This window comes from Ylistrum balloti, unplaced genomic scaffold (assembly GCF_031769215.1).
Source record: "Ylistrum balloti isolate Yb309-2 unplaced genomic scaffold, AGI_CSIRO_Ybal_v1 Utg369734, whole genome shotgun sequence".
NCBI classification, from domain to species: Eukaryota; Metazoa; Mollusca; class Bivalvia; order Pectinida; family Pectinidae; genus Ylistrum; species Ylistrum balloti.
The window spans coordinates 509,753-533,863 of NW_026781947.1; the positions used below are offsets into that span (position 1 = coordinate 509,753).

The window sequence follows — 24,111 nt, forward strand, 5'->3', positions numbered from 1 at the left end:
GACAATTATGTAAGTTTTAATGCTCACTCAGACAGCAAACCACTAAATATCTGATCCGTTCTTTTAGGAGGTATATAAGTTGAATGACTCTATGACAATAAATGATCCCTACCGCCATTATTTTATGAGAAAGTACAAGTTGGTTCTTGCAGTTCTTTGTGACATTATCGAGCTTTTCCGTCAGACAGATTTGTCTAGCTAATCACCTTTTATTTAAATGGCTTCCGAAAGTACAAGCCTACCGGAAACACTAAATTATAGTTTTGGTATTTTACACTGAATCAGTACATCCTTACCATGTATCAAATTTGTTTATAACTGATCAATACAAAAGGGAGTTATGTGAAAAAGAAAATCAGAAAATATAAAATCATAAAAATGCCATACAAAATCGTTAACTTAATTCCTCATATATTGTGTAGGTGACAGCAAAAGCCTCGATTTCGCGTCTATATGAAACGAGATATTCCAACACGATTCTAATTCTCTGATCGGTTGGTTTTCCTGGGACTGTTGCAACTTTACATATTGATCAGATCAGAGGAACCCGGAACTCTAGTTACGGCATAGGAATACGTTTTCATTGTAGTAACTGCGACCTTGATCTACCTTGACATTTTGGCACGAAAAGTAGTCCAAATATAACAGTCATTTAAGAAAACAGTGTGTGAAAATTGAGTTTGATCGCGACAGACACATGGAGTAACGGAATGAAGGACAGACGGACGGAAAGAGGCATTACCATATCCCCTTCTGATCTTCAAATAAGGGGAATTAAGGCCTTCCTTGACTTCAAATTTGTGTAAAATCAAGTCAGTCAACCTCTTTATCAAATTACCATCAGCGATACTGTTCACAACAATTTGGCTACTTTAGATCTGCTTTGAAATCACACTGGTGGAAGTGATGCATGAAAATCTTCAGAAGTAACCATAGGTGTTCACACATCGATGAACCCTGGTCACAGTAAAAAGTAATATTACATTAAATTACATTCAGACCACACGATGTGATTGTGTCAATATTCGCTTCAGTAACCCTCGTGTTAGGAGGAGATTAACAAGCCATTATGTTAAACAAGGTAATTATAAGAACATATACTACAATATATATGGAACCTGTCTTCATTGACAGACACTGAAGGGAAGGCGTTACGGACGGTGGTCCTGAGAATCTGTTCTATATATAGATTACCTGTCGGTCTTCAATGATAGACACTGTAGGGAGGGCGTTACGGGCGGTGGTCCTGAGAATCTGTTCTATATATAGATTACCTGTCTGTCTTCAATGATAGACACTGTAGGGAGGGCGTTACGGGCGGTGGTCCTGAGAATCTTTTCTAAATATAGATTACCTGTCTGTCTTCAGTGAAAGACACTATAGTAAAGACGTTGTGGGCGGTGGTCCTGAGAATCTGTTCTAAATATAGATTACCTGTCTGTCTTTAGTGAAAGACACTATAGTAAAGATGTTGTGGGCGGTGGTCCTGAGAATCTGTTCTAAATATACATTACCTGTCTGTCTTCAGTGAAAGACACTATAGTTAAGACGTTGTGGGCGGTGGTTCTGAGAATCTGTTCTAAATATAGATTACCTGTCTGTCTTCAATAATAGACACTTTAGTAAAGACGTTGTGGGCGGTGGTTCCGAGAATCTGTTCTAAATATAGATTACCTGTCTGTCTTCAGTGAAAGACACTATAGTAAAGACGTTGTGGGCGTTGGTTCTGAGAATCTGTTCTAAATATAGATTACCTGTCTGTCTTCTGTGAAAGACACTATAGTAAAGACGTTGTGGGCGGTGGATCTGAGAATTGAGAATCTGTTCTAAATATAGATTACCTGTCTGTCTTCAGTAATAGACACTTTAGGGAAGACCTTGTGGGCGGTGGTCCTGAGAATCTGTTCTAAATATAGATTACCTGTCTGTCTTCAGTGAAAGACACTATAGTAAAGACGTTGTGGTCGGTGGTTCTGAGAATCTGTTCTAAATATAGATTACCTGTCTGTCTTCAATAATAGACACTTTAGTAAAGACGTTGTGGGCGGTGGTTCCGAGAATCTGTTCTAAATATAGATTACCTGTCTGTCTTCAGTGAAAGACACTATAGTAAAGACGTTGTGGGCGTTGGTTCTGAGAATCTGTTCTAAATATAGATTACCTGTCTGTCTTCTGTGAAAGACACTATAGTAAAGACGTTGTGGGCGGTGGATCTGAGAATTGAGAATCTGTTCTAAATATAGATTACCTGTCTGTCTTCAGTAATAGACACTTTAGGGAAGACCTTGTGGGCGGTGGTCCTGAGAATCTGTTCTAAATATAGATTACCTGTCTGTCTTCAGTGAAAGACACTATAGTAAAGACGTTGTGGTCGGTGGTTCTGAGAATCTGTTCTAAATATAGATTACCTGTCTATCTTCAGTGAAAGACACTATAGTAAAGACTTTGTGGGCGGTGGTTCTGAGAATTGAGAATCTGTTCTAAATATAGATTACCTGTCTGTCTTCAATAATAGACACTTTAGGGAAGACGTTGTGGGCGGTGGTCCTGAGAATCTGTTCTAAATATAGATTACCTGTCTGTCTTCAGTGAAAGACACTATAGTAAAGACTTTGTGGGCGGTGGTTCTGAGAATCTGTTCTAAATATAGATTACCTGTCTGTCGTCGATGATAGCTACTATAGGGAAGGTTTAGTTGGCGGTGGTCCTGAGAACCTATTCTATATATAGATTACCTGTCTATCTTTAATGATAGACACTACAGGGAAGGCGTTGTGGGCGGTGGTTCTGAGAATCTGTTCTAAATATAGATTACCTATCTGTCTTCAATGATAGACACTATAGGGAGGGCGTTGTGAGTGGTGGTCCTGAGAATCTGCTCTATATAGATTACCTGTTTGTCCTCAATGATAGACACTACAGGGAATGCGTTGTGGGCGGTGGTTCTGAGAATTTGTATTAAAGATTGCACCCTCGTTCTTCGATATAAGAAATGCAGTTTTCGCTCCATTATATCTACCGCTTTCAACCTAAAACAAGAAGAATGAAATCATATTTCAGGAATCCTTCAAAATAATTTTTAAGACATTTAAAAGATTAGATCTGTCCTCGCAGATTCTACGCCTTTAAAAAGATCATCGCCATTAATTGACTGCTGTTCCAGAGTTAGACTGCTTTTGTGTCAGGGTTCTACGTTTAACATTAAAAGAGAAGTGTAATTTTGAAGTTTTTCCTTTTTGGAAGAGAGTTTGTAATTATGGATATCTGGGGCGGAGATTGTGATTTCAGATCCCAGTGGTTTATCTGTAACAAATCTATTTAACTGTCGGTAAGAGAGATTCCCAAGTTGTCATTCCAGAGCCCCGACAAAGGTTATTCAGTACAAAGTTAAAATCTCGTTTAACCACCGACTTCAACATTAGATATTCAAACATTTTATTTACTAATGTGTCCTTCATACCAGTTTTTCAAGATTTTTCAGGTTCATAAAAAGTACATCAACAATACGTCAACACACAATTCTCATACGTGCATCATCATTATCACTATCATCATTATCATCATCATCATTATTGAAAGCAAGTTTTACAATTCTGGTAGTGATTCAAATCAACGCATAAAAGAAATAAGCAGAACTGATTTATATTTCATCAGAATATTTCCAAAAATTAAAAAAAAAAAATCTGGTATGATGCGAATTTTACGACGTCGATATCAAACCTGTACAAAAAACTTCACTCAATCATATATGATGTTGATACAACCTAGTGACAAAGAACTCCGACGTGAATGAAATATTATGAAAGGTTAGGGATAGATGTAATACAACCGGGTACATACACAGGTTTGTTAGAAAACAACTTTTACTTTAGCATCGTGGAAACGAGGAAATCCTTTTACCTAAACAAATGGAAATTTTTATGTTTAAAACATCGATTCGTTAAAACCTTAACTCCATCATTTACTAAAAACCAGGAAGATATGTACCGGAGATTTACATTTATAAATGGCAATATCGAAATTTTATAATAGTACTGTATAGAACAACTCTACCACACATTGAATCGGTGAGATTGTAATGAAATAAGAGAAACGGTGTTTTGATGAATTCAACAATTCCAACACACAATACTTTGGAAGGAGGGAGCATAGGATAAGTGTATAGTGACCTTATTTATCCTGCAAATAATTACCTTTATCCTACTCTGAAAAATACCACTTACACCAAGGCGGCGCTGTATAACACCTCGACACGGTCACAACGACCTCGGTTTTTAAGACCGTCAGATTTGAGGGGAATGTAATTGGTAGGAAAGTCATCAACATAAAACAAGACCATAACAAATCAAACATTGGAAATATTAGCAGCAAATGCTAACAGAAAGGGACCTCTGATATTTCTTAATTCTGTCCTCGTAATTGAGGCAACTATAAGGCGTGTATAACACGTGTTTTTTACGTTCTATTTAAGACGACGCCATGTTGAAGTATGACTTCTCGCGTGAGTTATTGATGTTTGTTATGACCCACTTCCGGTATCTCATGCTACTCAAGGTCATATTTTGATATGATCGTTACACAATGGCTGTTTGGGTTGGTATCGTATACATGACATAGCAGTGCGTGGACGTTTAAATTTTTTAATTTTTAATCCATAATAAATCCAGAATTTATTATAAATCTTATCCGACTGTTCATTTACTTACATTTGTCGCTTATGTTTATTTTTTTTATTTATCATCCGGTGTCGGTTGGAGAATGTGGAGAATATTATCTATGTTAAGGAATTTGTAAATGAACAATGACTTTAGATGTAATAGGTTGATGGTAACATTTTAACATGCACTTCTTTTCAATCTCGAGGCCAGCTGTTGTTTATTTAAACCGAATATGCGTTGTTCAAAAACTCTTAATGGGAAAAAAATTCTCTAACAAGAAATATGTTCAACACTTTTGATCGTGTGTACAGTTTGTCAGTGAATTGAAGACAGAAATTGATAAGAAAGTATATAAGTAAACATGTGACGATATTAATTGCAGCACCTCGTCATTTTTGTCAATTTCCTTTTCTGGTGTTTCAGTAATTGTGATACCTTTCCATCCCTGACGGAACCTCCCACTCCAGTAACGGAACGCCACGCAGTTTTATATGTATATCATACAGACCCTCGTTGAAGAGATCACCAGACCACTTCGCCACCTGAAATGAAGATTTGAATTTGACTGGAAACATCCACTGCCTCACAAAAACTATCTATAACAGAAAAGGCCACCTCAGACCGATTGTACGAAAGGTCAAAGGTTAAGGTCAACATAAAATGTAAAATTTCCTCATAAATGACAAGAGACTCTAAACCAAACCGTCATCTTAATTTGGTTGTAAACTTTCTCTTCGCTGCTCCTGCCTCTGAAGTATGTGTTGTACTGACAAGTTAATAGAGAATGTGTCTTATCCTTCTTTCATTAAGCATCAAAGCTGATTTTTCTGAAAACTCATATATAGAAATTTTACAAATATTTTAAAAATATATATATAGAGCTCTATGCAAGGAAAACGTAAAAGGAAAAGAAAAATCGAAGTCAAAATCTGCCGCCTATATGCCATTTTATTTGTTCACTACAAGCAATGTTAGGGAAACAAAACTATGCAGTGAAATGTAGGAGATGTATAAAAGAAAACCTTTGTTCTTCGTGATTAAGAAAAGGAAACTTTTGACAGCCAGATGTAAAGACGATCGGCTATCGACAATATTATTTTCAGACCAGTCTTTAAATTACTCAAGCACAACCAGGAAGAAGGCAAAAACAAAATGATATGTGAGATTTCCTGGAGAAATAACGATAGCAAAAGTAGGTCTTTCTTTTGATATATGCCGCTATGTAATGGTTAAGTTTTGAGTCATTTTTCTGAAAGATGCATGCAAATGAAACCATCGACAGTGACAGATTAATCTAAGGAAACATATCTTTAATATCAGGTTAAGTAACAGATTAAAATAACATGCCTACGATTAATACCAGGTTAGGCAAAAGACTGAACTAAGATACCTACCATTAACACCAACATGAGTGGCAGACCTCACTGAGGATACATACCATAAACACCAACATGAGTGGCAGACCTCACTGAGGATACATACCATAAACACCAACATGAGTGGCAGACCTCACTGAGGATACATACCATAAACACCAGCATTATTGGCAGACCTCACTAAGGATACATACCATTAACACCAACATGAGTGGCAGACCTCACTTAGGATACATACCATAAACACCAACATGAGTGGCAGACCTCACTTAGGATACATACCATAAACACCAGCATGAGTGGCAGACCTCACTTAGGATACATACCATTAACACCAGCATGGGTGGCAGGCCTCACTAAGGATACATACCATTAACACCAACATGAGTGGCAGGATTCACAAAGGATACATACCATAAACAACAGCATTAGTGGCAGCCTCACTAAGGATACATACCATTAACACCAGCATGAGTGGCAAACCTCACTAAGGATACATACCATAAACACCAACATGAGTGGCAGGCCTCACTAAGGATACATACCATTAACACCAGCATGAGTGGCAGACCTCACTAAGGATACATACCATTAACACCAGCATGAGTGGCAGACCATACGAAATCTCGTTGGTTGATTCTATAAGAATCACGGTAAGACTTATTGTCATTCGTACTACCCCACCAAGGAAGGAAGCGGCTCCGATGAGTGCGAATGTACCGGAATGAATGGCTTCGTTCCCGTACCCAAGTCTGTCAGCAATGCCATGAAAAGTAAAATCAAGTTGTCACAACAAGCAAATAGTCTTCAAATGTACTTATCGCCTCAAACAACGTTTCATAGTATCAAACAACATTTTTGGTCTCAAGCAACACTGATTTCCTAAAAACAACACGTGTTTTCTCAACAAGGAAATAGTTTTAAGCAATACTAAAACACGTATAGTCTCGAACAACACTTACAGCCATAAAACCAACAGACTTAACAGTTAGTCCCAAGGAGAAGTTATAATCTCGAGCAGCTTACTGACTCAAACAACACTTATAGTCTAAAATATAACAAAAACTCTCTCTGACAATACTTTTTATCTAAAGCAATACTTTTTGTTTCGAATACACTTAAGGCTTCAACTAAAACTGTTATCTTCGTTCAATTGTGAAATCGAATCGGTATTTTTTTTTCAAGAAAAGTTCACCTTAAAAACAACTTACAATACTAAGAGTCGTGCTACAAATCGTCCATAGGCGGCGCCACAGAGTAAACACGGCACAAATAACCCGCTCGGCACGTTGGTACCATATGTCCAGCAGGCCAGAAAGAAAAAAAACAAGAGAAATAGTCCCAGGGTCCGGAGGCTGAAACCGTCTGGGAAAAAATAAAATAGTAAAACACATAAACAAACACAAAAACAAGAGAAATAGTCCCAGGGTCCGGAGGCTGAAACCGTCTGGGAAAAAATAAAATAGTAAAACACATAAACAAACACAAAAACAAGAGAAATAGTCCCAGGGTCCGGAGGCTGAAACCGTCTGGGAAAAGATAAAATAGTAAAACACATAAACAAACACAAAAACAAGAGAAATAGTCCCAGGGTCCGGAGGCTGAAACCGTCTGGGAAAAAATAAAATAGTATAACACATAAACAAACAAAAAACAAGAGAAATAGTCCCAGGGTCCGGAGGCTGAACCCGTCTGGGAAAAATAGTAAAACAAATAAACAAAAAAAAAAAAAAAACAAGAGAAATAGTCCCAGGGTCCGGAGGCTGAAACCGTCTGGGAAAAGATAAAATAGTAAAACACATAAACAAACAAAAACAAGAGAAATAGTCCCAGGGTCCGGAGGCTGAAAGTGTCTGGGGAAAAAATAGTAAAACAAATAAACAAACACAAAAACAAGAGAAATAGTCCCAGGGTCCGGAGGCTGAACCCGTCTGGGAAAAAATAGTAAAACAAATAAACAAACACAAAAACAAGAGAAATAGTCCCAGGGTCCGGAGGCTGAACCCGTCTGGGAAAAAATAGTAAAACAAATAAACAAACAAAAACAAGAGAAATAGTCCCAGGGTCCGGAGGCTGAACCCGTCTGGGAAAAATAGTAAAACAAATAAACAAACACAAAAACAAGAGAAATAGTCCCAGGGTCCGGAGGCTGAACCCGTCTGGGAAAAATAGTAAAACAAATAAACAAACACAAAAACAAGAGAAATAGTCCCAGGGTCCGGAGGCTGAAACCGTCTGGGAAAAGATAAAATAGTAAAACACATAAACAAACACAAACAAGAGAAATAGTCCCAGGGTCCGGAGGCTGAAACCGTCTGGGAAAAATAGTAAAACAAATAAACAAACAAAAAAAGAGAAATAGTCCCAGGGTCCGGAGGCTGAACCCGTCTGGGAAAAATAGTAAAACAAATAAACAAACAAAAAAAGAGAAATAGTCCCAGGGTCCGGAGGCTGAACCCTCTGGGAAAAAATAAAATAGTATTACAAATAAACAAACAAAAAACAAAACAAGAGAAATGTTACCATGGTGATGAAAAATGAACCCGTCTGGAAATAGATAAAATTATATAGAACAAAAAAAATAAAAAACAAGAGAATTTTTTTGGAAACGGAAGCTGAAACAGTCAGGAAATAAAGAAATAAAAATATAATACCCATTTATAGAATACAATATATCCTAAAATAAAATAAATGAATTCGCACAATATGTCGGTTATACTTTTTCTCAGTGCTTTGCTGTTACCGTTTATCTAACAATGGAAAATACATATTATATATATTATAGATATATAAACCTGCTAATTACAACAACAAAAACCCAGATCAAGAGGATGTTAAAATTAACAAACAATTTCTTTATTCAGTGACTCACTGGTTTCAGGTTGGTGAAACAGTTGTTTAATAGCCTCCTCCTGTGAGTTGAAGAAGAGCGTAGCCATGTCGTTATAGTAGCCATCAGAACAGAAGTACGTCCGAACAGTGTCCTCGATAGTGCTAGATGATCCATTCACAAGCTACAAAGTAAATATATGATATTTTGGAAGCTGGTGTCACCCCAGATAGCAAATGAACTTTTAAATTTCTATATTTTTGTTTCACGCCTATAAGCAGCCAGATTCAGTACATGACGTTGCTAGGTGTGGGTGGTGGAGAAAAGCCGGAATTCCCATAGAAAAAACACAGACCTGAGGCCTGTTCCTGGCGAATGCCGCACGTAGGTCTTGAACCCGCGACTAGCGAGGTGGAGGACCTGTGATAAAGACCACTCCTTTAAATCATTGAAACATGTTATTAAAACTTCAATATCTGCATCATTTGGCAAATTTACGGCTTCAGAAAATTTATCAGAAAACTTCCACTTGGTAGTATTCTGAAAAAAATCTGTTAATGTTTTCTGTATCGATATAACAAGAACATATCTTCTCTTGTGAAATTTGCGTATATTTGGGCTTGAATGCACGTGCTCTAATACCAACTAGTGCTTAATTTGTTCCTATTAGCCTCCACACTAACATCCAACATCCAACATGTATGAATAACATTGACGAGAGTAACTAAATAAAACTTTCATTATCTGTAGTCAATTAATGTTAAGATTGTTGTGTTTTCTGTTAGATATACTTATCATAGAATGAAGTCATTAACATTCGCAAATAGTCTTCTTTAGAATATTTTATGTCCCTGTGCGATTTATACAGCAGGTGTCCTCGATGAAAAAGAAAGCGCACTCCCTTCCGAAACATCTGGTCTTGTTCAAGCGTTTTCATGTGTCTCCGTGTATTCATGTTCTGATGTAGTTTTATCGAAGTTGGGTTTTTAATGACAAGTCGGTTAATTCCTTTTATGATTTGATCCTTTTCTTTGGGGCATGTAAACACCAAAGACTTGAAATGTAAAGCTTTAATATATATCCCTTGAGATCAGATCACTGGGATTTCGGCAAAACAGTGTGTGTGTCTGGTTATCACAGCTCCAAATTCACAAAGAACGGTGGATGTTTCATAACTTACATTTTGCGGGATCTGCGAGCATTCTCCAACGGCCATAGAAGCACCGAACGAAACGGAGGTTGTCACTGACGCTACAAGTGTTGCTTCTAAAATCCTATCAAAACATCAAGGTAGTATGTACAATAAAGTATATATAAGTATATATGTATAATTTGTAATCTTTTAACTTAAACTGTCAACTGAATTACATGTACTCACGCTACAAGGTAACGAAATTTTTAAAAATTTCTTTAAGATTTATTAAATAAATTAATATACATGAAAATATACACAGCCGAAACTCGTTATCTCGAAATTCTAGGGAACGTAGAAAATATTTCGACTTATCCGTTTTTCGACTCAAGCGGAGCATATACATGTAAATAAGGTTGACGATATCAGTTGCCCGACGTTGATTACAGTTGTAAATATTAAAAGTACCTTTATTGTTCTCACAAACTGATACTATTATAATACTCTCGTGACTTCCTTAAAGAAATGCAACCGATAATACCTAGCTCAGTAAAATAAGTATTTCAATCAGACGATCTTCCTTGTGAATTTAACATTACCACGAATCTTACGACTCAACAAGGATAGCCGGGAATAGTTACCGGTAAAAGGAAAAGGACACGTCAACGTTACGATTTAATAAAATAATATTTATGAGCAATATGCCTTAATGTGAAATGCAATAGTTAACTTCGAATATTGGACCATCCGTCTTCAATTTTTTTTTAATTTTTTAAAAAGAAATATGGACTTCATTAGGTCGCAATGAATTTGAGCACACTAATGAACACAAAGTTAAAATAACGGCATTTGTCAGACCGATCCCTATTATCGTGTGTGCCCTCCCCCAACAGTTGTAGCGGCTCTAAATCTTCGTGACATGGAATTCATAAGGACACTGACTGTCCGTAGAGAAATGTTATTCCATTCTTCGTTAAGTGCGTTGGCCAATTGGCAGAGTTTATTTGGGATGTTTGCACGATTCCGAACTTTTCTGTCTAATTCATCCTACAAGTGTCCGATTGGGGACAAATCAGGGCAAAATGGAGGCTAATAAATATTGACGATGTTCTGGGGTGCAAGAAAGTTACTACAAACTTTTGCAATGTGTGTCCTAGCGTTATCATGCTGAAAGGTAAAATGGTGCCTTATAATGAAAGGTTCAACATGAGGCCTTAGAATATAATCTCGATAATATACAGTTGTTAAATTCCCGTTGATGTTCACGGAATGAGTCTTTAACCATTGGGAAGTTCCCACCCCCCAAACCATAACCGATCCATTCCGAAATATGTCGTGCTCCAAAACACACGCGTCTGTAAGATGCTCTCTTTGTACACACGTTGACGATCCTTTGATCGAAATAACGTGAATCAAGATCTATTCGTTAAGGTCATGGACCCCCAACGTCTCATAGCGAAACGTCTGAGCACATGTGTCGTCAACCATCACGTATGGCGTGCTCGACGCGGAGGTGCCAGTGGCAAACCACCGTACTGGCGACGTAGGCGTAAATCTCGCAGTCTATTTCTCACAGTTTTAGGGTGGATACGACCAATGGTTATATCCTGCCCTTACGGCTGCTGTTAATCTCCCGTCGTGTGAGTGGGCAAGCCTAAGTAACCAAGCTTGACGTCGCGTTGTTACACAAGGACGTCCGGAATTCGACCTGTCATCAACTCTTCGCGCAGCGTCGAAACGTAAAACCGACAGAGTCATAGTTGATCTGTGAACGCCGAAGTGAGTAGCGACCTACTGTAAGGTCCTACCTCCCATGGGCATTGAGAGCCGTGGCATATTTGTCAAAAAATATCTGGATAGCAAAAGTATTGCATCGGTGATAGTCAGAAATCCACATTAGTTTAAATGGAAAAGAACGCATGCTTCTGTACAGTCACGTGATATTTATAATTAAGGCGCACCGACTATGGATAGGCTCAGGTAACGGATGACGGATTTTTAACATTTACTTGGGATTAGGTGAGGTGCCCTAATATTCTTCTTATTTTCCTTATGGCTGTGTATATTATTATAAAATATTTTACAATTAAAGAACTTGTGTTCCTGTTTCCTTTCAGTATATTTCGCCGGAAATGAAAACTAAGTAGTTGAGCTGACATTTCATATGTGATCGGAGAAACCGGAAACAGAAATATTGAATAATTCCAAATAAGGAAATGCACCTGAAGAGTTTGTGTTTTTTATTGACGTGTTTCATACGATGCTTGGTGATGACAGTGTTGATTTTGTTAAACAAAGCTCCCATCAGGCCTCCAATGAATCCCATTACGATGAAGATCGCTAGGTCAGTAATATCCCAAAGACGACAGCCGATCCCGCTCTCATTCGTACACTGTATTAAGTAAACATTTAATTTACAACAGAGATATCACTTAATCAGCTGTACAGCCGATCCCGCTCTCATTCGTACACTGTATTAAGTAAACATTTAATTTACAACAGAGATATCACTTCATCAGCTGTACAGCCGATCCCGCTCTCATTCGTACACTGTATTAAGTAAACATTTAATTTACAACAGAGATATCACTTCATCAGCTGCACAGCCGATCCTACTCTCATTCGTACACTGTATTAAGTAAACATTTAATTTACAACAGAGATATCACTTAATCAGCTGTACAGCTGATCCCACTCTCATTCGTACACTGTAGAGACAAGAGATCTCAAAATCAGTTATACAGTCTGCTGTCTTTCAGTAGAAAAAAGAATATTTACATTCCATTGGGAAAAAACATATTTTTCCCAACAAAATCCCTTTAAGAGGAATGATATATTGTCTGTGTTTCACTGCTTAAATATTTAGATCAGTTTTGTTTTAGACAGATTTGGCCTCAATGTAGATCATTATTCGGAGATTAATTGATTGATTTCTTGATGCGAAACGCGAAAAATTGGAATCATGGTTTACCTTAAACACCCCGAAGTTAATTAATCCTGGCAGATAGAAGTAGCCCCAACTGTCCGTGTCGATTCCGGACAGGAAGAAATTCAAGGAATATGTTGCAGCCATTGAACAAAAAAACTGAAGGGAAAAAGAAAACGCACATCAATGGCATTGGAAAGGAAGTGTAACATGTTTTATTTTGAGTATGATAGAGAATTAAATCTTCAATTATACATTTATGTATGTAGATCGACTAGCTAAATATTGTTTTTTGTCTGTTTGTCTTTTGTCATATCATAAAATATCATCAAACAAAACGATCGGACACTACTTTAAAATTCCGAAAAAACCCTGGTACGAATGACTCATATTTCTGTTATGGAATGTGTATTTACATAAAGCCCCTGCTGAATATCATAAAACAATTAATCATTCACCGTTTCACCGTCAATTGCATGTGTAAATAAAATTATCCGATTTCCATGCAGTGAACAGAAAGAGCTCTTTTGATTGGTCAATATATCAATCAAAGTGATTGTGTTACAGCGTAATGTGGTTACGATGAAAATGATATATTTGTATATCATAATTAAGACTTGATTTCCCATGTGTATGACGACATCTCATACGTACGACTTCATACATCATGTGTATGACGACATCTCATACGAACGACTCCATACATCATGTGTATGACGACATCTCATACGTACGACTTCATACATCATGTGTATGACGACATCTCATACGTACGACTTCATACATCATGTGTATGACGACATCTCATACGTACGACTTCATACATCACATGTATGACGACATCTCATACAAACGACTTCATACATCACATGTATAACGATACCTCATACGTACGACTTCATACATCACGTGTATAACATACCTCGTACGTACAACTTCATACATCACATGTATAACATACCTCGTACGTATGACTTCATACATCACGTGTTTAACGATATACCGTACATACGACTCCATACATCACGTGTATGACGATATATCGTACGTACGACTTCATACATCACGTGTTTAACGATATACCGTACATACGACTCCATACATCACGTGTTTAACGATATACCGTACATACGACTACATACATCACGTGTATGACGATATATCGTACGTACGACTTCATACATCACGTGTTTAACGATATACCGTACATACGACTACATACATCACGTGTATGACGATATATCGTACGTACGACTTCATACATCACGTGTATAACGATATATCGTACGTACGACTTCATACATCACGTGTTTAACGATATACCGTACATACGACTACATACATCACGTGTATGACGATATATCGTACGTACGACTTCATACATCACGTGTATAACGATATATCGTACGTACGACTGCATACATCACGTTTATGACGATATATCGTACGTACGACTTAACAAATCACGTGTATGACGATATACCGTACGTACGACTTAATAAATCACGTGTATAACGATATACCGTACGTATGACTTCATGCATTACGTGTATGACGATATACCGTACGTTCGACTTCATACATCACGTGTATGACGATATATCGTACGTACGACTCCATACATCACATGTATAACGATACCTCGTACGTATGACTTCATACATCACGTGTTTAACGATATACCATACATACGACTCCATACATCACGTGTATGACGATATATCGTACGTACGACTTCATACATCACGTGTATGATGACATCTTGTACGTACGACTCCATACATCACGTGTATATCGATATCTCGTGCGTACGACTTAATAAATCACGTGTATAACGAAATCTCGTACGTACGACATCATACATCACGTGTATGACGATATACCGAACGTACGACTGCATACATCACGTGTATAACGATATATCGTACGTACGACTTCATACATCACGCGTATGACGATATATCGTACGTACGACTTCATACATCACGTGTATGACGATATATCGTACGTACGACTTCAACATTTCCACTGTTTATCAGTTAAACGTATTTTATTGAAAAATATCGTAAATATATATGTATATCAGTACACGAATAGTACAAAGAAAACACTAATTTTCTACTCACAGTTCTCCAGGTGAGGGACTGGTTCCAGAAGGAACATCCCTCCTCCAGACTGAACAACACCCCTCCTATTGGAGCTCCAAAGGCAGCTGTGTCATGAGACAACATGTTACATGTAAGATATCAAAATACGAAAATAGACAAAAATCTAAACTGATTGACAGTAGCTCCGGAACTAGTAGAGCCATGTAAAAGTATATATTTGTCGATTTTTTTTATATTCATGTATATGTTACTAAATAATGCGCTATTAAAGCAATTTCTAAATATTAAATGTGAAAATGTGATATATACACATAATTGTACCCATGGAATGGAAGTTAGAGACATACACAAGCCTTCCTACGAGAAGATAACGTCTTGTTCAGGGACTAAACCTAGGGCTCTTCAACCATATCTATACTTGAATATCAAGATAGAAAAAATGATTGCATATACAATCTTTTGATGGACTTATGAGATGGTTTATAAATATATATGTATATATGTACTTTTCTTTTAAAAAGTGATTAAACTTTAATTTTGAAAATAAATAGATTTGACCGATGACCACCAAACTATAATTAGGTGTAGAATTTATGATGCACTATTTTTGGATATGAACTAATCGGCACTATTTTGGATATGAACTAATCCGTACCATTTTTGGATATGAACTAATCGGCACTATTTTGGATATGAACTAATCCGTACTATTTTTGGATATGAACTAATCCGTACCATTTTTGGATATGAACTAATCGGCACTATTTTTGGATATGAACTAATTCGCACTATTTTGGATATGAACTAATCCGTACTATTTTTGGATATGAACTAATCCGTACCATTTTTGGATATGAACTAATCGGCACTATTTTTGGATATGAACTAATTCGCACTATTTTGGATATGAACTAATCCGTACTATTTTTGGATATGAACTAATTCGCACTATTTTGGATATGAACTAATCCGTACTATTTTGGATATGAACTAATTCGTACTATTTTGGATATGAACTAATCGGCACTATTTTGGATATGAACTAATTCGCACTATTTTGGATATGAACTAATCCGTACTATTTTGGATATGAACTAATTCGCACTATTTTGGATATGAACTAATTCGCACTATTTTGGATATGAACTAATCCGTACTATTTTTGGATATGAACTAATTCGCACTATTTTGGATATGAACTAATCCGTACTATTTTTGGATATGAACTAATCCGTACTATTTTGGATATGAACTAATCTGTACTATTTTGGATATGAACTAATCCGCACTATTTTGGATATGAACTAATCGGCACTATTTTTGGATATGAACTAATCCGTACTATTTTGGATATGAACTAATCCGTACTATTTTGGATATGAACTAATCCGCACTACTTTGGATATGAACTAATCGGCACTATTTTGGATATGAACTAATCGGCACTATTTTGGATATGAACTAATCCGTACCATTTTTGGATATGAACTAATCCGTACTATTTTTGGATATGAACTAATCCGTACCATTTTTGGATATGAACTAATCCGTACCATTTTTGGATATGAACTAATCCGTACCATTTTTGGATATGAACTAATTCGCACTATTTTGGATATGAACTAATCCGTATTATTTTTGGATATGAACTAATCCGTACCATTTTTGGATATGAACTAATCCGTACCATTTTTGGATATGAACTAATCCGTACTATTTTTGGGTATGAACTAATCCGTACCATTTTTGGATATGAACTAATCGGCACTATTTTTGGATATGAACTAATTCGCACTATTTTGGATATGAACTAATTCGCACTTTTTTGGATATGAACTAATTCGCACTATTTTGGATATGAACTAATTCCACTATTTTTGGATATGAACTAATTCGCACTATTTTGGATATGAACTAATCGGCACTATTTTGGATATGAACTAATTCGCACTATTTTGGATATGAACTAATCGGCACTATTTTTGGATATGAACTAATTCGCACTATTTTGGATATGAACTAATTCGCACTATTTTGGATATGAACTAATTCGCACTATTTTGGATATGAACTAATCCGCACTATTTTGGATATGAACTAATTCGCACTATTTTGGATATGAACTAATCCGCACTATTTTTGGATATGAACTAATCCGTATTATTTTTGGATATGAACTAATCCGTACCATTTTTGGATATGAACTAATCCGTACTATTTTTGGATATGAACTAATCCGTAGTATTTTTGGATATGAACTAATCCGTTTAGTTGTTCATTTAGGATATATCTGGTACGCATGCGTTTTATTTCAAAAGATTTTTACATTAATTTGTCCCTGGTATTCTGACAATATATGATGCAGTTAAATGCATTTTTTCAGTTCTACTATTATTTGTTCAGTACTGAATTTGTGAGGTACTATTGACTTGTGTGTACAAGCAGATATAGAATATGAAAAACCAGGAAATGATATATATATATTTTTTTTTTTTTTTTTTTTTTTTTTTTTTTGATAAATTAAGAAAAACAAAAGATTAGTCAGGAAATTAAACATTGAAAAGTTGCCTGACGTCAAAGGGTATCAAATCTTACCTGCCACACCTGCTGCTGCTCCACCGGAAACAAAATCTCGTTTGTCTCTGTAGTTACCAGGTAAATATAGAAAAATGGTTTTGCGATGACGTTGGTAGTTTGCAAATTTAAAAAAAAGTGTAATTGTTGCTTGTGTGTTAATAGAGAGCTTAAAACGAATAAAGCTTTAAAATTAATACTATCGTTGTCACATGAAGACGTCATGAATTGTCAAGAGACATTTTTTATATAAAAAAAAGTTATATTTGGCAAGAGGATATTTCAAATAAAACAGAGTGTAAATCATTACGATACCAATGGTTAAATATAATTCAAATCAATTTACTAACTTTGGATCACCGTGTCGTTCACCGGTTGATGGCCCCAGTGACCATTTTATGTGTTGACGGGTCGTTAAGAGTGTAATAATAGTTTCATAGCTTCAAACTTTAAAACAAGTCATTCTGTATGCTGCTGGATTCATCGAAGTCGTATGTAATATCATATGTCCGTTGTGTAGGAAATTTCGTTGTTTTCGTGAATACTGATAAGCCAGGGGAAAGGCAATGAACGATGTGTCAATCACTGAAGTATACTGTATACCTGTCTGTACAGAAGGAACTATACTTCTGTGTGTAATACCTACATACAAGTCTAGACTTACGTACCTGTCTGTACGGAAGGAACTATATTTCTGTATGTAATACCTACATACAAGTCTATGTTAACGTACCTGTCTGTACGGAAGAAACTATATTTCTGTATGTAATACCTACATACAAGTCTAGATATACGTACCTGTCTGTACGGAAGAAACTATATTTCTGTATGTAATACCTACATACGTGTCTATGTTAACGTACCTGTCTGTACGGAAGAAACTATATTTCTGTATGTAATACCTACATACAAGTCTATGTTAACGTACCTGTCTGTACGGAAGGAACTATACTTCTGTATGTAATACCTACATACATGTCTAGATATACGTACCTGTCTGTACGGAAGGAACTATACTTCTGTATGTAATACCTACATACAAGTCTATGTTAACGTACCTGTCTGTACGGAAGGAACTATATTTCTGTATGTAATACCTACATACAAGTCTAGATATACATACCTGTCTGTACGGAAGTAACTATACTTCTGTATGTAATACCTACATACGTGTCTATGTTAACGTACCTGTCTGTACGGAAGAAACTATATTTCTGTATGTTATACCTACATACAAGTCTAGATATACGTACCTGTCTGTACGGAAGGAACTATATTTCTGTATGTTATACCTACATACAAGTCTAGATATACGTACCTGTCTGTACGGAAGGAGCTATATTTATGTATGTAATACATACATACGTGTCTATGTTAACGTACCTGTCTGTACGGAAGGAACAATATTTCTGTATGTAATACCTACATACAAGTCTATGTTAACGTACCTGTCTGTACGGAAGAAACTATATTTCTTCAAATTCACCTTCTTAAACGCAATACTTTGGAACTGAAATAAAACAGAATATTGACATGTTCATTGTAGTAAATTGTGAATTATTCTTAATTGATTATTTATCTTTAAAGTATTTGTTTCATGAAAAAAAAAATCTTTCCTACACACCCACTCCCACATCCTCATATATAATCATATACATATGTGTTTGTATACATATATTGTACTACCGTTCTGGATTTAAGTCTATACCTTCCCTTTATGTCCTATGTATGTGATGTAATTTATGTAATATTTCTGTGTCTTGATAAAGGGACAGATTGCCTCGAAAATTTGACAATTCGCTTGTCCGTGCTGTCGCAATTACGTCATTGATCATATACCGCTGTTGGAAAAATCACAACTTTATATCAAGATATTCATCGGTTTAAATCCACGTTGGTGAAAACTGACTCAGAGTTCTTCCATCTACAGGTTTTGAAAGGTCAATTTAGAACGTCATACAATCACGTAGAATCATCAAACCTCACGCTGAGATAACACCAACCTGAGGAACGCCTGCTCCGATGATCGCGCCGCTGTGAATCATAGGCCCCTCCTTACCAACAAACAACCCTGAAATAAATCAAAATTGTGAAATCTTATTATTTGAAATAAAAATTCATTGATTTACTTAATTTCTTAATATATAACACAGGATAATATGGTTGTCAAAATTGTGCCAAATGAAAAACAACTGAAAGGAAAAAGTCCAGCCACAAGAAGGCAATGCTGGAACTATAGGTGTACAACTACAGGTTATAATCGGTGTCTCGCACAAACCAGAAAAGCACAGATAGCTTCTACAGACAATGTTTTCTGTCAACATTCCTGTGTTATCAAAATTACCGTTATTCGATTCCGTTCGATAAATTCATCATACCTGGAGCAATCCCTGCATCCCCAACCTATGGCGTTAACATGTCTCAAATGATTTTCGATTCAAGGTCCTTTTCCCGTCATCACGATTTTAATGCAAGAAGCCGTAAACTGACGGGCTTACAGTCGCCATAGTGATCTCATAAAAATGGTTTATTTCTTTATGTGACATGACGCTTGACGTGTTTGATGCTCGTTAGTTTGCCTGTTGATTCCGCTGTTGTATACCTTGTTCTCATTTGAGAAGCCGACAAAACTTGGATTGACAAAGAATTATATGGCGAGTGTCGTCGATGAAGTAAAAAACGCTTATTCTTCCGGAACACCTGGTCTTATCCTCCTATTGCTTTTTCAGGAGTCTCCGAGTAAGTTTTTCTTTTGTTCATATTTTGCCGTAGTTTTATGGAATTTTAGTTTGAATTATGATTATATTGACATGTTGGTATTTTCTTGTTGTTTTACAGCTGAAGAAAAACTCAAACTCGCCAAGAAAGTCCAGAAAATCACGCTCGTAAGAAATATGCAAGTACTGGAAATATTGATCTAGTCGACATTTATTGAGACGTTTGTCTGATTAGAAATGACATAAGCACATATCAAGAAAGTTTCTGGACGTGAAAAACACGACAGACAATATCAATGTATCATTTTTGTGGCGTTCAGATAAAATCTGTTTTTTTAAAACTCTTAATAAAAATAAAAACAGCCTGTACTTACCTCCTGCCACACTGAAGAGAACGCCTATACTCTTACTGACCAAAGTCAGAAGACGTCCAACCCGAGGAACTTTGATCCCGTTCAGATAGCATTTGATTTCCGGGATACCCGAACCTCCAGCAATTGGCTGAAAATCAAACGTGTTTTGGTTTGGAATACGAGTGATAGAAATGTAATGTCTGAAATGTTAGATGTTGAGACAGCAATGGGTAGACACTGTTGGTGAACTCTGCGTACCATTTTTTAATTTAAAAATTTAAATACTGGCACGGTCTACCCACGAAACTGATGTTTCTCTAAAATGAGTGTCAATGACTCACCATTTATTGCTCGGCCGATTGGAATTTCCCTAAATCCCCTCTAAGGACTTTACATGACCAAACAGCTTATGATACCATAAAAATTCATTGTATAGCTCAACTTTTTCTAACTCTAACTTGAATTGAAAGATACTATCAAGTGCAAGTCATTTGTGCAGTCTATATTACTATAAAAAGACATTAGATACTGCAAAATCATACGTTTTCGCGGGGGATTTATTTTCTTTGGTGTCGTGGTTACACTTAATCCACGAATTCATATGTCCACGAATTGTTAAAATTAGAATAAGTAAAATTATTGAGCTATACATATATCTATCCATGACATTGTTTCTTATTTTTTGAAACCACAAATATTGAGTCTCGCGAAAATAAATTATTTCACAGTATCTCCTTAGTAAAAGGTTACATACCTCTATGACCACTAGGCTGGAGGCTACTATCACAAAACCTACGTTGAATAAAAGCAAGTATATTAGGGATAGAACAAGACATCCGTCTCGAGAACATTGTAGAATAGCTAGACAGTGGTTAAGGCAAACAACATCACAATATAAATCGTTGACGTAGATATATTGCGATCAGTTCTATAATAACTACCCGTACTAGGAAAAACAATAACATTAAGAAATCTTAATTCAAATTCACAATCGATAAGACGAGGGCAAAATATGAAAATAAAAAAAATGAAAAGAATTTACATAGGACGTGAAGGACGAGTTAGTTTATTTTGGTGTAGAGCTGTACAAATGACAGGTTCTGGTGTATCTAAGACAGGTTCTGGTGTATCTAGGACAGGTTCTGGTGTATCTAGGACAGGTTCTGGTGTATCTAAGACAGGTTCTGGTGTATCTAAGACAGGTTCTTGTGTATCTAAGACATGTTCTGGTGTATCTAAGACAGGTCCTGGTGTAACTAAGACAGGTTCTGATGTATCTAAGACAGGTTCATGTGTATCTAAGACAGTTCTGGTGTATCTAAGACATGTTCTGTGTATATAAGACAGGTTCTGGTGTATCTAGGACAGGTCCTGGTGTAACTAATACAGGTTCTGATGTATCTAAGACAGGTTCATGTGTATCTAAGACAGTTCTTGTGTATCTAAGACAGGTTCATGTGTATCTAAGACATGTTCTGGTGTATCTAAGACAGGTCCTGGTGTATCTAGGACAGGTCCTGGTGTAACTAAGACAGGTTCTGATGTATCTAAGACAGGTTCATGTGTATCTAAGACATATTCTGTGTATCTAAGACAGTTCTGGTGTGGTTCTGGTGTATCTAAGACAGGTCCTGGTGTAACTAAGACAGGTTCTGATGTATCTAAGACAGGTTCATGTGTATCTAAGACAGTTCTGGTGTATCTAAGACATGTTCTGTGTATCTAAGACAGGTTCTGGTGTATCTAAGACAGGTTCTGGTGTATCTAAGACAGGTTCTGGTGTATCTAAGACAGGTTCTGGTGTATCTAGGACAGGTTCTGGTGTATAAGACAGGTTCTGTGTATCTAAGACAGGTTCTGTGTATCTAAGACAGGTTCTGGTGTATCTAAGACAGGTTCTGGTGTATCTAGGACAGGTTCTGGTGTATAAGACAGGTTCTGTGTATCTAAGACAGATTCTGTGTATCTAAGACAGATTCTGTGTATCTAAGACAGGTTCTGGTGTATCTGAGACAGGTTCTGGTGTATCTAAGGCCGTTCTGGTGTATCTAAGACATGTTCTGGTGTATCTAAGGCCGTTCTGGTGTATCTAAGACAGGTTCTGGTGTATCTAAGACAGGTCCTGGTGTATTTAAGAGAGGTTCTGGTGTATCTAAGACAGGTTCTGGTGTATCTAAGACAGGTTCTGGTGTATCTAAGACAGGTTCTGGTGTGGTTCTGGTGTATCTAAGACAGGTTCTGGTGTATCTAAGACAGTTCTGGTGTATCTAAGACAGGTTCTGGTGTATCTAAGACAGGTTCTGGTGTATCTAAGACAGGTTCTGGTGTATCTAGGACAGGTTCTGGTGTATAAGACAGGTTCTGTGTATCTAAGACAGGTTCTGTGTATCTAAGACAGGTTCTGGTGTGGTTCCGGTGTATCTAAGACAGGTTCTGGTGTATCTAGGACAGGATTCTGGTGTATCTAAGACAGGTTCTGGTGTGTCTAAGACAGGTTCTGATGTATCTAAGACAGGTTCTGGTGTATCTAAGACAGGTTCTGGTGTATCTAAGACAGGTTCTGGTGTATAAGACAGGTTCTGTATATCTAAGACAGGTTCTGGTGTGGTTCTGGTGTATCTAAGACAGTTCTGGTGTATCTAAGACAGGTTCAGATGTATCTAAGACAGGTTCTGGTGTATCTAAGACAGTTCTGGTGTATCTAAGACAGTTCTGGTGTATCTAAGACAGGTTCTGGTGTATCTAAGACAGGTTCATGTGTATCTAAGACAGTTCTGGTGTATCTAAGACATGTTCTGTGTATATAAGACAGGTTCTGGAGTATCTAGGACAGGTTCTGGTGTATCTAAGACATGTTCTAGAATATCTAAGACAGATTCTGTGTATCTAAGACAGTTCTGGTGTACATCAGTCAGGTTCTGGTGTATCTAAGACAGTTCTGGTGTATCTAAGACAGGTTCTGTGTATCTAAGACAGTTCTGGTGTATCTAAGACAGATTTTGTGTATCTAAGACAGTTCTGGTGTATCTAAGACATGTTCTGTGTATATAAGACAGGTTCTGGAGTATCTAGGACAGGTTCTGGTGTATCTAGGACAGGTTCTGGTGTATCTAAGACAGGTTCTTGTGTATCTAAGACAAGTTCTGGTGTATCTAAGACAGTTCTGGTGTATCTAAGACAGTTCTGGTGTATCTAAGACAGATTTTGTGTATCTAAGACATGTTCTGGTGTATCTAAGACAGGTCCTGGTGTAACTAAGACAGGTTCTGATGTATCTAAGACAGGTTCTGATGTATCTAAGACAGTTCTGGTGTATCTAGGACAGGTTCAGGTGTATCTAAGACAGGTTCTCGTGTATGTAAGACATGTTCTGTGTATCTAAGACAGGTTCAGGTGTATCTAAGACAGGTTCAGGTGTATCTAAGACAGTTATGATG

The 24,111-nt window shown here is 36.8% G+C and overlaps 1 protein-coding gene across 1 annotated transcript in view; it reads right to left on the reverse strand.

Moving 5' to 3' along the window:
- The window catches only part of LOC132543010 (H(+)/Cl(-) exchange transporter 6-like), a 76,557-nt gene that overhangs the window by 46,747 nt on the left and 5,699 nt on the right, over nucleotides 1-24,111 (reverse strand). The window contains exons 5-18 of the mRNA XM_060206464.1: nucleotides 21,429-21,535; nucleotides 20,696-20,822; nucleotides 19,608-19,675; nucleotides 19,053-19,114; nucleotides 17,626-17,672; nucleotides 15,049-15,134; nucleotides 12,968-13,081; nucleotides 12,219-12,388; nucleotides 10,045-10,138; nucleotides 8,907-9,048; nucleotides 7,246-7,399; nucleotides 6,624-6,786; nucleotides 5,094-5,200; nucleotides 2,894-3,029 (exon numbers count right to left, since the gene is read on the reverse strand). Coding sequence (XP_060062447.1) covers nucleotides 2,894-3,029; nucleotides 5,094-5,200; nucleotides 6,624-6,786; nucleotides 7,246-7,399; nucleotides 8,907-9,048; nucleotides 10,045-10,138; nucleotides 12,219-12,388; nucleotides 12,968-13,081; nucleotides 15,049-15,134; nucleotides 17,626-17,672; nucleotides 19,053-19,114; nucleotides 19,608-19,675; nucleotides 20,696-20,822; nucleotides 21,429-21,535 — 1,577 coding nt within the window. The remainder of the gene's footprint in view (nucleotides 1-2,893; nucleotides 3,030-5,093; nucleotides 5,201-6,623; nucleotides 6,787-7,245; nucleotides 7,400-8,906; nucleotides 9,049-10,044; nucleotides 10,139-12,218; nucleotides 12,389-12,967; nucleotides 13,082-15,048; nucleotides 15,135-17,625; nucleotides 17,673-19,052; nucleotides 19,115-19,607; nucleotides 19,676-20,695; nucleotides 20,823-21,428; nucleotides 21,536-24,111) is intronic.